The sequence below is a fragment of the Delphinapterus leucas genome, chromosome 12 (genome assembly GCF_059928025.1).
Source record: "Delphinapterus leucas isolate spDelLeu-1000000601 "Yukka" chromosome 12, BTC_Dleu_Yukka2, whole genome shotgun sequence".
Classification (NCBI taxonomy): domain Eukaryota; kingdom Metazoa; phylum Chordata; class Mammalia; order Artiodactyla; family Monodontidae; genus Delphinapterus; species Delphinapterus leucas.
In genome coordinates, this window is record NC_143140.1 from 69,479,728 (window position 1) to 69,497,966 (window position 18,239).

Sequence of the window (18,239 nt, forward strand, 5' to 3'; positions counted from 1 at the left end):
AATGTGCAGAATCCAAGAAAACTTAATCCCAGTTTGAAAAAGTTTAGAGGAGTGAGTTAGTTAGCCAAAGATATGCATGTATATCTCTGTATACATACCTAGAAACAACTTTTTTTTAAAGCCTCTGAAGACAAAATTTACCCATGCTGTTCTTTGTATTCAAAGATGTTACAACAATAAAGTGAGCTATTATTTTTTTTCTAGCAGTGACTTTATCCATCTGAATTGTCTGGCCTGATGCTCGATAGGAAAGAGAAGGATCCTCTTGATAATGACTAGACAGAAGTTGGCATACAGGACTCAAAAACCACATTCAAGAGACTATCTTCATCAGTCCCCTGCTCAAATGGTCTTAGGCTCTCTTGGAGGCTAGAGATCCATGTCTCTAGGTTTTAGGAACAGTGTTGAGGGCAAACCAGTATCACTTAATGTCATAAAGATACTTCCAATATCCTAGAGCTGGCTAGTATAAAAGATGAAATTTTATCAGCCAACTTGGGACTTTACATATTAAAGTAAAAATTGTTAAGAGGACCTAAAAGTAATATGAGATTTTAATTTTGTCCAAAAATATATATGTATGATGGCTTTTACATTTGGCTATAATACCGTTCTTATTAACTATATGAAGGAGCTCCAAAAAGATAAAGAAAATTCCCTTTAAAATTCAGTTCAATGAATTGTATAACTAACCTTTATTCAACACTTACTATGATTCAAACAAACACTGGGCTAAGTGATTTTATCTATTATATTATTTAATCTTCACAATAGCCCAGTTAGGTGGGTGCTATCATCATACCTATTTTCCAGAAAGAGGAAAATTGTTATTAGGAAATCCAAGTGGGTTTTCCTGAAAATAAACAGCTAATTAATGGCAGAGGTGGAATTAGAACTCAAGACTTTTATCTCCAGAGCCAAATGTGCCTAAGCACCGTACATACCGCCTCTAAAATTCATATTGATCACCTGTGATGTGCAGGAAAGTAAGAGCTCTCCTCCAGGTTCTCCTATCGCAGTGAGGGAGACAGGAGGGTTATAGACATGTATCAATAGCTTAAGGTGGGAGAGCCTTTGCTAAGTGCTCTACGGTAGTTAGCTACAAACAAAATGTGATGGGAAGACAGAGCCAAAAGAGAAATTGATTCTGCAGATGGTTTCTGGAAATAAAAAAAATTAAAACAAAAATAAACCTCATGGAGGGAGAGTAATATAAACTGGGCCTTGAAGTGTGAGTAACATTTTGAGTAGCAGGGCAGAGAGTATGACACCAAAGGCAGCATAAACTGGTGTACTTTGGGGATGAAAGCCCACAACTCCAGAGTAACTGCAAATGGACTGTTTCTGTGTCCTTGAGCTGAATATAGTCCTGTCGCGAATGGCCCTGCTCTCCGTTCAATGACTTGGGCATGTTATGATGAAGTGTATATTCTCCCTTTTGTAGACACTGTAGATTAGCTGTACAGAATGTGATCTGGGTCAGAAAATCATTTCGCATTGTCAGTGAAGAACTGGCATAACTCTTTAGGTTTTCAATTTCAAGTAAAAAAAATCGTGTTACATAAAATATCAACTCAGCAAGATCATTAACAACACATGATGCTTTAAAATCTTTGGAAATACAGCCTTTTAGCCTACCAAGGGCCTGTTGGTTGAGACATAAATAAGCTTTCAGGAAACTATATGCAGATTTTCAGACGACGTACCTTTACACATTTTTCTAGGGAGAGGATCCATGACTTATATTTTAAAATGAGTTTTATAGATCCAGAATATATTAAGAACTGTGATAACGAGTGAAAAAAATATATACACATCATATATATACATATATATTACACAATACATATACATATATTGTGTATATATATATATATATATATATATATATACACACTGTACATGCACATGAACATACATTTGGTCGAGAATAGCCAAGAAGATGTGCCAGGAATTATGGGGCTTTGAGAACACCCTGTGCGTGACTTTGTACAATCCAGACTTACTATAAATGAGATAAAATGGAAGAGGGCTTCCTCTCCCTCCTTTTGTTGGCTGTGCTCTTTTAGTTCTAATAAATAAGAAGATCATTGCATAAGACCCAGCCTGTGCTTCTGCCCTGAGATAAAGAGAGAGCCAGGGCAGCTGGAGTGAAGGCCAAGTTAAAGGGCTCTCTCCCATTGTCCTCTGTCTGGGCCAGACTCACTAGCTGAACTGCCAACCCAAGTTCAACATGAAGACCATAAAGGCATTTCCACCTGGCACTACTCTCATCAGACTGGAAGCAGTCCAGGTGTCCGTGGTGGACTGAGTGTACCTAACAGGATGTGAGAGATACAGCTGAGAATTTATTTTCTGTCCCTCCACCCTCCAATCCTCCAACATGTGGGTTCAGCAGTTTTGCAAAGTAACCGTTAAATCAGACATGATATTGCTTATTACAATTGCAAAAGGAATTGCTTTCAGTTCAATTTAAAATCTAGAATACGATACAAATGAACTTATTTACAAAACAGAAACAGACTCACAGACATAGAAAACAAACTTATGGTTACCAAAGAGGAACCGGGGGGGAACGGATAAATTAGGAGTTTGGGATTAGCAGCTACAAACTATTATATATAAAACAGATAAACAACAAGGACGTACTGTATAGCACAGGGAACTATATTCAATACCTTGTAATAAACCATATAAAACAGTTAATTCCTTTTGATAGAGTCCAACTACATATTAACTAGTGACAGAACAACCTAATGAATAAAATAATAATTAGTTGTTCCATGAAACATTGTATTTATTACATTCTCTATTTGTCTTGCAGAAGTTTATAATCATTTTTCTTGGTCACTTATCACAAGCACTTAGAAGAGGCCAGCATTTTTAACCACTTTTTATTCTTAATGACTCTGCACCATAAATATGAAGTTAGAGCCAGAAGACGTGTTCCTTCCATATGGTCCTATAACCTCTACTCAAACAAGCAATTGCAAAGATTATATGTAACCTCATGATTTCTGTCTCATGAAAGGTGTTTTTGGCAAGTGGAGTGAAAATTGTAAAAAGGAGGTTCAAATTTGATTTTCTGTTTCATAAAGTTTCCACTGTTCATAGTGAGGTAGCTGGCATGTGGCACATCCATGGCCCTGATCTGAACACAGGCCCGCTCCGTGGACAGCAATCAATGTTCGGGCTCCCTGTGAGAGCAGTGTCTTCGGCAGATGCAGATCAAACAAAAGAAAGACATCTTCCAACAGGCAGGAAACATGGCAGTGCTATAGTTTCTTCAAGGGCCAAGCTCTTGTTTAGGACTCAAGGAGCTTCTGTTCCTCTGAGACCTCCTGGGCTGGGGCCCTTGCAGCGTTACCAAGGAGACCACTGGGCTTGTTAGGGAAGAACTCAGTGACTTCATTATCTTCTGGAGTCTTGCCTCCCGGTTTCGTGAGCAATTAAAAATGAAAACAGAGACTATGTTCCTGTTGTTGTTTTTCTTCCTGCCTCCACTGGTTTAAAAGGTGTAATTGACTCTGAGTCTTGTTGTACACCAGACTCAGTTTATCAACGTCATTCTAAGTATTTTAATCAAAGAAAGTGTCCAGTAAATAGGAGAAAAAAAACAACAACAGTTTAAAGCTGCTCTGTATGATAGCAGATCTGCTCTGCCAGATTCTCTTTGACAAAGAGACTCTCGGTTTAACTTGAAAACCTGTGTTGGTGGTTTATTAAATGCCAGATGTGTTGTTATTCTAGAACAAAGAGACTGTTTTTTTCTTAGGGTGGATAATACTTGATTATTCAGATAAAAGGGGAAATAAAGATTTTGCAGTAGCGATTTGAAGAGTTTTATTTTGTTCAATATAAATTCCGGTAGGTTTTGTTGCCACAAAGGTGGATGCTTACTCTCTCAACTTTACAGTGAAGATTATTCTTATTAATAAAACTACAGGTATGAAGAGTTTGTGACACTAGAACACATTCTCATTGGAATGATGTGAGATTGCTGAGCTGCTGCTTCTGAAGGTAGAGGGATGTTGTACCTACTGTGGGATTCCAAAACAGTGCTGGGATTTAAATGGCTATTAAAGCAATATCATCTCATCCTATGTTCAGATCTCCATGAGCATTTCTGATGAGCATCTTCTTTTTTTCAATCTACCTTTTGCTGACATTGGTCTTTGAGCTGCTGTGAAAGCCAGTGAGTCTGTAGGAGCAGAGCCACCTCCCTCTTAAGAAAGACAAAGATAATTTGGCCATTGCCTATGACATACCAGTACCTCCCAGCCTGCTCATGCCAGATCCTCCCCTAGAGCAGGGCACCAACATCGTTCATCCTGTCATCTACACTCAGCCTTGCCTGTCTCCAACCCTTCCGCCACTGTGCAGCCAGAATGAGTTTCCTGAAACTCAACTGTGACACTTAGATGCCCGCTTAAAATCCCATTGCCCTCAGGGTTAAGTCCAAATATCTTAACCCAGTTTACAAGCCTCGTTATGATCTGACCCTCACTACGCTTTCCAGTTCCACTTCCCACCGTTACTCTCCCAGGCTCTATGCATCATCCAGTCTGAACCGCTTTCAGAATCCCAGAGCCGACATATGTGCCAAGTGCTGGCAGTACAGAAGATAAACAAAACAAATAGAAATCCCTGCTTTCTACTAGGGGAATCAGAAAATAAGTGAAATATGTAGTATGTTTGAAAGTGATCATTTCTAATGATTAAAAAATAAATAAAACAGGGAGGGAAGGTATAAAGTGTCCCTCACGCTCCAGGTCTTCACACACGTGCTCTTCCTCCTTCCGCCTGTTTTAATGAAATGTAACCATGGCAGTGCTATAGTTTCTGTACTGCCTGCATTCTCGGACTTCTCTCTAACTTACTCATCCTTTTGATCCCAACTTGGACAGATCTTCCTCCTGAAAGCCTTCTTTTCCTTTAAAAATCCATCTTCCATGCCCCTGCTATATGATTTCACAGCCCTCTCTTACTTCCCCTATCACGGCGTTTATCTCTCTAAACTGCCATTTCCTGATTAGACGTCCATATCCCCCATAGCCTGCAAGCTTCTAGGCATCTACCTCGTCCGCTGCTGTATCCTCAGCATCTGGCACAGTCCTCACGTTTAGTGAATATTCGTTGGGTGGTGGGACGTTTGCTGGATGAGTAAGTGGGTGGATAGATGGATGGAGAGACGGATGGATGCACAGTTTGGACCCATGCAGCAAGAAAGACAGAACCGGAGTAACACTGAAAAATGAGGAATATTGGCCACAGTGAGCACACACAGGGACCCAGAGGGGAAATCTGAGAGACAGCAGCACGCAGACGAGAAAGCATATCCCCGTACTGTCCACTTAGTAGGTACTTGTGCTAATTATTGCATTATTACTTCCCTACATCAAGAGTACACCATGCAGACTGAGAAGCAACGTGGAAAATTCTTTATAATGATCTTCCTATTTGTTTATCTTGCAATTGACAAATGCTATCTGATATATGTTATTTCTGGAGTCGTTTACCTGATCCTGGTCATCTGTGAGCGAATAGTGAGAGAGCCCATTGCTATAATAATTGTAAAAGCTCTTTGACTTTTACCTGAGTCTAAGGATTTCACAGCAGAAGATTCCAGGTCTGGCTTTTATCAGCTATTGACCAAACAATTAACAGGACTCTGTTACTTATACAATTACTTAAACTTTTGCAGTTACGCAACTTTGGGGGTTTGGAGGTTAATGACTTAGTATCCATTCAACAAATATTTATTTAGATGGCACTGTGCCACATACTGGTGCACAAAGATGAATAAGGTATGCTCCTTGTTCTCAGTGGCAATCATGTATGGCAGCAGCTTCAAACCAGGCATGTGTGCCCATGGGGATACGCGAAGACTTTCCCAGGAGTACACAGGCATGAATAGTGCTAACAGAATTCATTTTCAGCTCCTCAAACTGAACTACCTGGAATGTGCTTGCAGGACAGTCAAGCCAATTCTACTTTCCACTCCTCTTTCACAGTTACCCTGTTCCCACCGTACAAAAGAAAGACATATCTCTTATCCATTCTGCGTATTGCATCTTGCTCCAATTGCACTAATATTGTATATTGCCCCAGTGTGAAAAAATACCAAAGGAACAACTAAAAATATTCAAGGAAATCTCCTATAACTGAGGTACTATAATGCTCCCAGCCATCTCATGAATAAATGCATTGTCAGAACATTTTTATTCTTTTTATTTATTTATTTATTTCTGACCGCTGTTCGTTGCAGTGTGCATTACGGTGGCTTCTCTTGTTGTGGAGCACGGGTTCTAGGCACACGGGCTTCAGTAGTTGTGGTGGGTGGGCTCTAGAGCTCAGGCTCAGTAGTTGTGGCACACGGGCTTAGTTGCTCTGCGGCATGTGGGATCTTCCCAGACCCGGGCTTGAACCCGTGTCTCCTGCATTGGCAGGCAGATTCTTAACCACTGCGCCGCCAGGGAAGTCCCAAAACATTTTTATTCTTAAGCATAATGTTTTCCAAATTTGCAGTATACGTGTATTTTCATCAATTAGTTACCAATAGCAATTGCATTGTAAACCCAAGCTGGAAAAATATTTACTACTTAGAGCCTGATGTTAAGGAAATTTGTTAAATTAAAGATTCAATTTATATATCAATACTTATTTTTGTTTCAGAGAGATATGATAGGGTGATGATGAAAGAATTTCACACATCAAAATATATTACATTAAAATAAAATTCTATGGGGAAATAGAATGGAAATGTAAGTTCTAGAGGGAAAAAAATCAATTTAAAATTTTTGACTTAAAAAATAAATTATTCATGTGTTTTCTTAAACATGTGATTAATAGGTATTAAATGCCATTGGTATTTTGATTCCCTTAGATACATTTAATGCATAAAAGAGTTATATAATGATTTTATATTAAAACACCAATATTCACAAAAATGCAAGACATTATTACATCTTTTGTTACCATAGAAATTTGTGATTTCAGATATCAATTTTTAAAAGCATAGGGAGACCATAATTTTTCAAGACTATTTTAAGAGTAAATGAACAAAACATGTGAAAATTACTTATATGTAGGAGCAAGGCCAGTGAACAAAGTTGTTATAAGGTGTTTTGGACAGTAGGATAGAAGCTTGGGTTGGGAATGGGGAGCTAGAAGAGGGAGCTGTCAGTTCTGTTTGGAGAACCAGGAAAGTCTTTCCTAGTAGATGGCAATGTTTGATCTCAGAAATAAGAAGTGTGTGTTTGTGTGTGTGTGCCCTCGCGCAGACGCGCGTGAGCCCACGCGTGCGTTTCAGACTTTACCAAGGTGATTTCACCTCACTCTTTTTTAGAGTTATAAAATTCTTTATTAAGATTCTTATGCAAAAACCAAGCATTATTCTAGATTAAGACATTGAAAAGGTCTTTTTATCAACTCTTTTGGGATGATATGGAAGATAATAAAGCAACTTTAAATAATTTGGTGTGTTAGTGACTTAAACAAGGGTAGAAGTTTGTTTCTATCCTTTATAAAAGAAGTTTGGATACTGGCAGTCCAGGGCAGGCGTGGTGGCTTCACAAAATTAAGAATGAGTGACCCAAGATCCTTTCAGTTCTTCAGTCTGCTATCACTGGGGTATGACACTTGTCCTCATTGCCCAGCTAGCTGCTGGAGCTCTAGCCATTCCTGCTGCATTCCAGACAGTGAGAAGGAAGGAAGGGATAAAGCAAAAGAAGCCTCTCCCAGATGAAACAGTTCCCTTTAAACAACTTTCCTTAAAATCCCGCAAAACATTTCTGCCTACATTTAATAGGTCAGAATTTAGCCTGATGATTCCACTTAGCTGTAAAGGAGATTGGGAAATGTTATCTTTATTCTGGACAATGATGAGACTCTTCTAAACACTGAGCCATCCTAGCAGATCCAGAAATCAACCATCTCACCACCTCCACTTTCCTCGTCCAAGCCTTTATCAGCTTTTGCCTGGATAACTGCCCTCTCCCCCCACCTTCTACACCTATTTCTACCCTTATCCCCTACCAAAGTCTATTTTCAACATAGCAACCAAAGTGATCTTACTTACGGTTAAGTCATATAATTTCATTCCTCCCAAACGTCTGCAGTGGATCCTTATTTCTCTCAGAGTAAATATCAGAATCCTTACAATGGCCGGAAGACCTCACATGATCTGGTATCGAATTACCTCTCTAACTCCTTGTACCGATACTTCTCTTCCCTCACTGCACATGGACCTCACAGCTGTTTGCTCCCCTTTGGGGGCCTTTACTTCAGCTGTTTTCTCTGGAACAGTCTTCCCTCATCAGCATGGTGAGCTTCCTCCTACCTTCAAGTCTTCGCTCTAATCTCACCTCTTACCCTGACTACTTTACCTTCCCCATCCCACCCCTCCAAAGACTCTCAAATCCCCATTATTCTGCTCTACTTTTCCTTCTTTCCATGCATTTGCTACCTTCTGGATGCTATACTTTTTTCCCAAAGTATTTCTTGTGCTTATTGTTTATTATCTATCTCTCTCTATCCCTGCTACCTCTAGTTCTCTGTCTCTTTTGTTCACTGATATATTCCAAGCACATATTACAGTGCCTGGAACATAGTAAGTGTTCAATATGTTTGCCGAATGAAATCAAGTAATTTGTTCAGTTATATACTTAGCAAATTAATAGAAAGCACTTTCTCTGTGGAAGGCACACAGTTGAGTGGATACAAAAGGAACGAGGCAGGGTTCCTGCTCACGTACAGTTTATCATCTAGTAAGAAGAACAGGAAGTACATACACAACTGACACACACATCAACGGGACTGAGACCAACTGGCCTCAGGACTTGAGGAATGCCGAGAAAAAGAGCTATAGGACTCAGAGGAGAGCAAGTTCGCCTCTAACTGGACTCATTCCAGGTGGCTTTGTGGATGGAGTGTTTGAATTGGACTTTGGAAGACAGGTTTTAGTTTGATAAGGAAACATAGAGGAGTTTGAGGAACATAAACTACCTTGAAAGGCATGAAAGTGGCAAAAGGAAAGGACATTTTCATGTATTAATAATTTAATAATGTCAATAATAAGTTATAGTTGTATTAATATGGTGTCATTTATTTGGACTATAAGACCTTTGTAGGAAAGGAAAGGTAAAGGTATTCAATTATCTCAAACATATAGGAGCAGAATGATAGTTGGGACCATTTTTAGGGAGCATTGAATGCCGAGCTAAGGAGTTAAGCTTAATTTATCTGATAGGACACCAAGGTAGAGTTTGGAGCAGGGCATGGGAGAAGGCAGATGGCACAATCATACTGAATTTAGGTGAGCTCCTTGAGGGCTGCAATTTTGTCTTACTCACCTTTAGACCCCCAGTGCCTGCCATGGCACCTGGCATATTAGGAGGTGTTCAAAAAAATACTAGTTTACATTCCAACCAATGATTAGGGAGATGGTAAAAAATTTTGTCAAATAAACAAGTCACATTCTGGAAGTTGTAGGGAGGATGAATAGAAGGAAGGATAATTAAGGATAATAAAGCACTAAAATATGGTCACTTCAGTGAAAGGAAAGGATGGGTATAAGAGACGCCATGAAGGAAGAACCAACAGAACTCGGAGACTGGTCAGATGTGAGGGTCGAGAGTGGCTGAAGGATGAATTCTCCCCCAAGACAATCTAAATCTCCTCAACTCATAACACACACAAACTACAAGACTTTTTGAAGTGACACCAAATTTGGAGGTATGTGCAAAGATTCCAGTGTGGATTTAGAAACTAACATCTAATTAAAACAATCAACCATTGACTTTTAAAGCAGCAACTATAGATGATTTGGGGAAAAATTAAGTATAACTGTAGGCATTCATCAGTTTATAAATGTCAGGCCTCTGAATGCTTGGATGTGGGTGAACAGAGGTAATTCTTAGGAGACAGCAAGTGGAGGTGTGCAAAGCTTAGGTCTTGATGCCTGGCAGACCTGGGTTGAAGGCCTTTCTCAGTTACTGACTAAGCTATGTGGCCTGTCAGAGAAACCTGGGGTTTCATTTGCTGTGAGCTAATGATTAAAACAGTAGACAGTTATGTGAGAATTCAGTGAGATCATGTAAAGGGCCTGGCACACAGTGGGTGCTTCAGAAATGTTAATCCCCCCTCCCTAAACTTCTTTTCTTCTTCTGCATCCAGTGGAGTACCCCTACCTCCAACACAATTCTGGCCAAAACATACTTTATTTATAATGACAGCTCCATGAAAGGTTGTGTTTGTAATATGTATGCTATTTTCTTTTATTCTGTGCCAGCATCCAGGCCCCCTCCATTTCCTCCCATTTTTCTGGTGCTAACCTCCAAATATGGTTTCACCGGCAAATTTCCCAAGTATCCGTTTATTCTGTCTTCAGGAAGATTATTTATGAAGATGTTAAGTCAGGCTGGCATAAATAACAATGCTTAAGGCAATTCTCCAGACGCTTTTGTTCCACTCAACAGGGATATGGCGTCATTTATCATTAAGTCTTGTTACAGTTTTCCGGCCCCTTGAAAAACTCACGTGAGGGCACTTATGTCACATCCACTTGAATTAGTCTTGCAAGTGAATGCTCATGAGTGACTGAATTAAATGTCACAGCAGGGATAGAACATCTGTTACATCACACTAACCTATCACTCTCTGCTCTCATAAATCTTTACAATCAAAACAAATTAGTCTAGTATGTTATTTCTCATAAACATTGTCTTTTGCTGTGTGTAGCTCATGCCCAAAAGGAGATAACAGACTGGTTGATAAAAGTAACAAAATCTCATCACAGGTTCAAACCTGGTCAAGTGGTGCGTAAGGAATAATGACTCCTTGGCAAAGAGAAATGAATGGCAATAGAGCAGCCTGTACAGAGAGAGCTGGAATAAGACTCCACCTCGTGAAACTCATTCTACAAAGTCCTGGGGAGAAATCATGACCTGGTTTTAGAACCAAGAATAGTGGCAGTTTTCTTGAACTTGTTTTTTCCTAATAGACCCTAGCTTGTGTCACTCCTGGGGGATTCTCTTTTCCCATTTGCTGAAGAAGTTGAGCATTACACAGATGGCACAGATATAGTGGCAAGAAGAGTGGGGTTGCATAATGATGGAGTAGTTTTCAGTGTCTGTCCTGGCTCCATCAGTCTCCATATTATTTTCCTTGCTGCTTTCCCCTCACTTTTTTTTTTTAAATTTTTTTTCGGTACGCGGGCCTCTCACTGTTGTTGCCTCTCCCGTTGCGGAGCACAGGCTCCGGCCGCGCAGGCTCAGCGGCCACGGCTCACGGGCCCAGCCGCTCCGCGGCATGTGGGATCTTCCCGGACCGGGACACGAACCCGTGTCCCCTGCATCGGCAGGCGGACTCTCAACCACTGCTCCACCAGGGAAGCCCCCCTCACTTTTTTTTAATTGTGGCAAAATACACATAATATAAAATTTACCATCTTAACCGTTTTTCAGTGTACAATTCAGTGTACTAAGTACACTCGCACTGTTGTGCAGTCATCACCCCAATCAAGCTCTAGAATTCATCTTGCAAAGCGGAAACTCTGTGCCCACAAAACAATGTTGTGTTGGCCAAAATATTCGTTCGGGTTTGTCCGGAAGATGGTGTGGAACAGCCCGAACGAACCTTTTGGCCAACCCAGTAACTCCCTATTCACTCAGCTCCCCTGGGAACTTCCATTGTTTCTGGCTCCATGAATCTGAATCTGACTATTTCAGGTACCTCATATAAGCAGAATCACACAATTGCCCCCTACTTTTTTCAACTTAAGTATAGTTGATATACAACATTGTATGTTACAGGTGTACACTATAGTGATTCACAGTTTTTAAAGGTTATACTCCAGTATAGCCAATTACAAAATATTGGCTATATTCCCTGTGCTGTACAATATATCTTGTAGCTTATTTTAGACATAACAGTTTGTACCTCTTAATCCCTTTCCCTTACATTTCCCCTCCCCGCTTCCCTCTCCCCATTGGTAACCACTAGTTTATTCTCTACATCTGTGAGTCTGTTTCTTTTTCGTTTTATTCACCAGTTTGTTGTATTTTTTAGATTCCACATAAAAGTGATATCTCTGTCCTTGTCTTTCTCTGTCTGACTAATTTCACTTAGCATAATGCCCTCCAAGTCCATCCATGTTGCTGAAAATGGCACAATTTCATTATTTTCTTTGGCTAAGTAGTATTCCATTGTGTGTGTGTGTGTGTGTGTGTGTGTGTATATACACCACATATATATGTATGTATATACACCACATCTTCTTTGTCCATTCATCTGTTGATGGAAACTTAGGCTGCTTCCATGCCTTGACAATTTAGCCTCACTTTTAATAAATGCTATCTTCCCGTATTTTTTGTAAGTTTATAACACCTCTTGAAACAAAATGGAGAGTGAATAAATAAATAAGAAAATAAAGGGAAAAGATTTCTTGGAGACTAGAAGAGTTCTATTCTCTGTAAATGAAGTCAGTGGTAAGGCCATAATGTTTGCTAATATAGAACAAAACACAATAGGTTGTAAGAAATATTCATTATTTAAATGGTTAGCTAATGTTCAGACAGGCAGCATACTTAAGGTCAAAGGAGAGATTGGATGTAGTAGAGGTTTCCACAAAGGAAGAAATATCAAGATAGTTGAACAAGGAAGCAACTGTAGATTCAAACCCAGACCTAATGGGCTAAGTGCCGATATACTGATCACGAAGATTATTGACAGTGGTTCTCAGACTTTAGTGTCCACAATAATAAATCACCACAAAGCCACCAAAACAAGACTGCATTGACTGGGGCACATATCACACCAGAGGTTGTGAGGCCTGCCTCTGTTCTGTTGAGTAGTGTGATTTTGGATTATATTATGCACATAGCCCTACGGTATCCATTACTACCTACTTTTACTGCCTCACTTTCTTTCTTCTACACTGTTACCTGAATGCGCTTTCAAAACCAGACAGAGACAGGACTGCGGCTGCTAGAAATAGACCCGCATTCAGCCCTCTGGTGGAAGGTCAGCGGGGCCTTGACCCCCACACACACTATTATTATAGCCTTGAGAATAGGCCTGCGGTTGTTTTATTTTGTATTTCTGCACTGCCTCTATGTCATCAGGTACCAACTGGCCAGAGGGAAAATACTGGCCTCCACGGAGCTGTGTTCAGTGAGAGAGATCGGTATCTGGCTTCTCCCCCATTTATAGTTTTAATTTTCTTTCTTTCTAGAATATGTCTGTGCTGGAGAATCACCACTGGCGATCTACGATCGGCATGCTTCGAGAATCAAGACTTCTGGCTCACTTGCCAAAGGAAATGACGTAAGTGACGTAGAGATGAAACATACCGATGTCCACACATTAGAGATAAGCCGCTTTCTCTTGGGCTTGAGACCGCCAGGGTTAATGGCAGGGAGCCAGCCCGCTGTGCTTCCGGGCCCGTGCTGCCTTGGTTGCCTATCAGAGGAGATGCGGTGTCAGTTACAGCAACCCAGAAACCAGAATCCCTCTGTGAACTCTGAAAGGGCCTGGAGAGTGTAGGACCTAACGTCAGGAAAAGAGATAATAAACAGCTCTCAGCTTTCACACTCTTCGGCATCAACGCTGTGCTTTGCCAAATTCCTGTCTTTTATGTTAGCAAAATTGTCCTCCTGTGTAGATCCAAATAATAAATATTTATCAAGAAGGAACACAGGAGTTCCCAAGCTAGACTGAAGCCTAGTTCAATAAAGCGTGTTTTGTTATTGCCAGTCTTAGCAAAAGGAGAAGTCAGGAATTCTTTTCTAAAATGTCTTTTGTTAAGTAACTGAATTGGCCCCAGCAATTTTTTTCACCAGGAATTTACCTATGTCTCTTGCATTTTAAACAGAAAGGGAAATACTAGTTTCCTGGTCCACTGTTCGTTAGCCCAGGTATTTAGGTCGAGTCCTACTAAATCCAAGGCCATGGCCTCATTTCCACCTGGCCTCAGTTTAGCTGCTGTACCATATTGGCCTTAATTTAGCTGCTGCACTGTCTTCCAAGGTCACCGCTAATTCCTATCTGTTTAATTCAAATGCACAGAACCCAGGGTAGCTAGGAGGGAAAAAGTAAATAGATCCCTGCACCATCTTTCTGAAGGGCACACAACTTAAGGTCAAGGACCACGTGGGGTCTCTCGGTAAAGCAGGCAGGATGCTCTGGGCTCGCACGTTTACCCCTGGCACGCTGATTCTATCTCATGCTGTTCCCTAGCACCCAGAAGAAAGTGGAATTTGTGGAAGGAACTTCAATTCTGATAAAATTTTACCCCCGAAACCAAATAAAACCAATCCTCACACATGGAATAAAAACTCGTGCCTCTTACTAAAACAATACATTGCAAAGATCGAAAGAATTAAGTGCAAAAAGAACTAAAAACTAGAGCAAAAAATCAAGTAAGAAGGAGGAGGAAGGAAGAGGTGAATGGTAAGGAAGCCAAAGAAAGAGAGAAGAAGGGAAGGAAGGAGAAGGAGACAGGAAGGAATTAAACAACAGGAAAAAGGGAGGAGGAACCTGGGACCAGATTTGTCCCTGTAACGCCCTCCTTAGTCCTGCTCGTTGCTCAATTAATATTCATTTCCTAAGATACTTCTACTCATCCCTATGGATTCCAAATAAAAATACTATATTTTTATATGTTTTGTGGAACATAGTGTTATAAATTGCTTTTGCTAGAAGAAAAACTGTTATGCAATAATGTACGTGAAAGGACTTTATAATGAAATTTACGGTCATCCTACTCATAGTGAGTATCCTATCCTCATGTAAATGCCTTCAAATCATTTTTCTGATTCTGAAAGACAGGTTAACCATACACACTAAGGAAAAAATCAGAAAAGTATTAGTTTGCACCATATGAAGCTGCTGTTTTTGAGAGCCCAGAACAGTAGAATATTGGCAGTTTCATATGATTCAACCTAATAGGAAGAAGAAAAATGAGATTACTGGTAATCCGGCAGTCCAGGAATAGCAAATGTTAACCTGGCTGGTTTGTTTCCTTCTAGTCTTTTTTTCAGTATAACTATATTTTAAAGAAATGGGGAAGTTATCTCATACAGTGTATGTCCTGCTATTTTTCACTTACTGTAAAGGCCTTTTTCCATATCATTAAACCTGCTGCTAAAATAAAGTACTGCATTCCATTGCATCAAATTGTATTGACTATTGCCTATTGTTGGGAATTTAGATGATTTCCAAATTTATGTCATTACAAATAATGCTTAACAAGCATCCTTAAACATATATTTTTATCCCAAACTACGATATTCTGTTTTCTCAGAAACTGTTTGTGGTTAGGAGTTATTGATCAGAAAGAAAGGTGTGAATTTTTAAGGTTCTTGTTGTATACTATCAAATTGCTTTTCCAAAAAGCTACATCTACCTGTATTCCCACTGGTAGATTATGAGAAAATCTACCAATGTACCATCACCAAAATTGAGTTTTATCTCCATTACCTTTTTAAAATATTTGCAGATTTGACAGAGAGAGAGAGAAAGAAAGAGAAGGAGAGAGAGAGAGAGAGAGAGAGAGAGAGATTCGTTGATAACAAATGAAACTAAAAATTTTTCATGCATTTACTGGCCACTGTTATTTCTTTAGAGAACAAAATTTTGCATTTGATCTTTTCTTATTTTCTTATGAGTGTTGTTATTCATTTGTAAGAAGTTTTTGTATTTTAACTACAGTAACCATTTGTTATATGTTGTAAATATTATTTGAAGCTTTTAGTTTGCCTTTTAACCTGGTTCATGCAACATTTCACCTAACTAAAATAGTTATGTTTCCTGGTTATAAATTTAATAAATATTCATTTTTAAAGAATTCATACAATATTGAAAATTATTTTTTAAGTGAAAATCATTCATAATTCCCCTATTATATGTCTTTCCAAATTCTTCTCTATGACCATAGAGATCATGTCTTACATACTTTGTATCCTGTTTTTTAACATAACAGTAAAACATGGTATTTTTCCATGTCAATAAATATAGCTATACATCATCATATGAAATAATTGCATAGTATGCTTGTAACATGGCTCATTTAACCAATCTCCTATTTATGAATTCTTGTGATATTTTTCTCCCTAGAATGTTGCATTATTTTAAACAACAATAGGATAAACATTCTTATAACATATATCTTTACTAACTGTGTCTCTACTAACATGTTCATAGTAAATTTGTAGATGAACTGTTGGTCAAATTATTTATATTTATCGCTTTTAACACTAATTCCTAAATTACCCTTCAGGAACACTGCACCAGTTTACACTCTGGCTAACAGAGAATAAGAAGGGAGATTTCCCCATATCGTCAACAGCATTAAGTATCACAATCATTAATTAATTCATCATATTATTTAGCAGTTACTTTTAATCCACGCCAATAAAAGTGTGGGAAATAGTATCACATCGCTGTTCTCATATTTTTTGTTATACTAAGAATATTTAATATCTTTTCATATTTTGGGAACATTTTAAATTTCTTTTGTGAATTGCCTGTTTTCTGAGATTATTTCTAATGTCCAGGAGTAGATTAAAGATGTGTATGTGGCTTAAAAACAAAAATGTTAATGATGAAACTATAAAGCTTTTAGAATATAATGTAGGGGAATATTTTCATCAGAGGTAGGAAGGATTTCTTAAATAGGAGAAAAATATTAACCTAAATAAAAATATTTATAGGTTAAGCTATATTAAAAATTAAGACTTCCTTTCATCAAAAGACATCATAAATAAAACAGAAAGACCAGCCACAGAGTGAGAGAAGATATTTGCTACACATAAGTGACAAAAGACCATTATTGAAAATATATTAAAAACTCTTAGAAGCAATAAACAAAACAGAAACCACCCTATAGAATAGTAGGTAACGACTAGAATAGAAACTTCACCAAAAAAATAGAAATGGCCAATAAACACATGAAAATATGTCCAACCCCATTAGTTATCAAGGAAATTCATAGTAAGATTATAATGAGTTGCGCGACATTGGCAAATGGGCAAAAAAAAATGTAAAGTGTAAGACTATAAAGCAATGAGAACCTCATCTATTACTGTGGAGTGTAAATTTATACAACTGTTTTGGAAATAATCAGCAATATCTAAGAAATTGAAGATGAACATCTCTGTGATCCAATAATTTTATTCCTGGATATAGTCCCTAGAGAAACTTTGCACATGTGTAACTGGAGGTACATGAGGGTGTTTATTGTGTCATTTTTTCCATAGTAGTCAAAAGCTAGAAACTACTCAAGTTACCATCAAAAGTAGAACAGATAAATACATTGAAGTATAGTCCTACAATAGGATACAATATAATCAAGAAAATGGATGAACGACAGCTCACACATCAACTTAGGTGACTTTCAAAAATATGTTAGGCTAAAGAAGCAAGTCACAAACTGATACTTATCACATAACTTAACGTGCAAAAGCAGTTAAAGTTAAACCGTATTATTTAAACATGCATACACAGGTGGTAAAATTGTTATAAGTAGCAAGGAAATTATTAAAACAAAGGTCAAGAGAGTGGTTACTTCAGGGGTTGAGGGGAGGTGGGGTTGGATGAGAGACACAATGAGGACCTTCTGGGGTACTGGCAGGCAACAATCTTGACCTGGATGGTGATTGTAAGATGTTTATTTGATATTTATTCATTAAATTGTATATGTGTACTCTATGCTCTCTACTTAAGTATACTTCACTTTTAAAGGTGAATTTTAGAAATAGGTACGGATATTCCTCCCATTGATTACTTTCCATGTGTGAGGATAAGCTCTGATTTGTTTTATTTTTCCAAAATATCCCATTTTCCATATATCATCTGTTGACCAATATATTGCTTGACCACTGCTTTTTAATGGTGCCTTAATCAACTGTGATTCTTTTTTAAGTTCCAGTATCTCTTTCCAACCTATCAGTTTTGTTCCCTTGAGGGGTCTTTCCATTCCACAGAATCAGTCACTATTATTGTCTTCATTACTGTTACTATTATCATGCCCATTTCTCTCCCCATGCAAATCTTAAAGTTTGAGTTGGTTTGAACTCTATAAAAAGCACAATTCAAATGCCTGTGATTCTGTGAGTCTTTCTGGGTCCTCCTTAAAGCATACATTTCTCGTTGGCTTTCGATCTTCCCACCCATAGGAACCATGGGAATGTATAAACTGCCACAACTCTGTTCACCCATGGTTTCAATCTCTTGTCCAG

The 18,239-nt window shown here is 38.7% G+C and overlaps 2 protein-coding genes across 2 annotated transcripts in view; one reads left to right on the forward strand and one right to left on the reverse strand.

Annotated features, from left to right (window-relative positions):
- PDE7B (phosphodiesterase 7B) overlaps window positions 1-18,239 on the forward strand; it is a 158,286-nt gene that overhangs the window by 113,947 nt on the left and 26,100 nt on the right. Inside the window, exon 8 of the mRNA XM_022557350.3 lies at window positions 13,235-13,326. Within this exon, the coding sequence (XP_022413058.2) occupies window positions 13,235-13,326 (92 nt within the window). The remainder of the gene's footprint in view (window positions 1-13,234; window positions 13,327-18,239) is intronic.
- MTFR2 (mitochondrial fission regulator 2) overlaps window positions 1-18,239 on the reverse strand; it is a 115,094-nt gene that overhangs the window by 21,065 nt on the left and 75,790 nt on the right. The window lies entirely within an intron of this gene.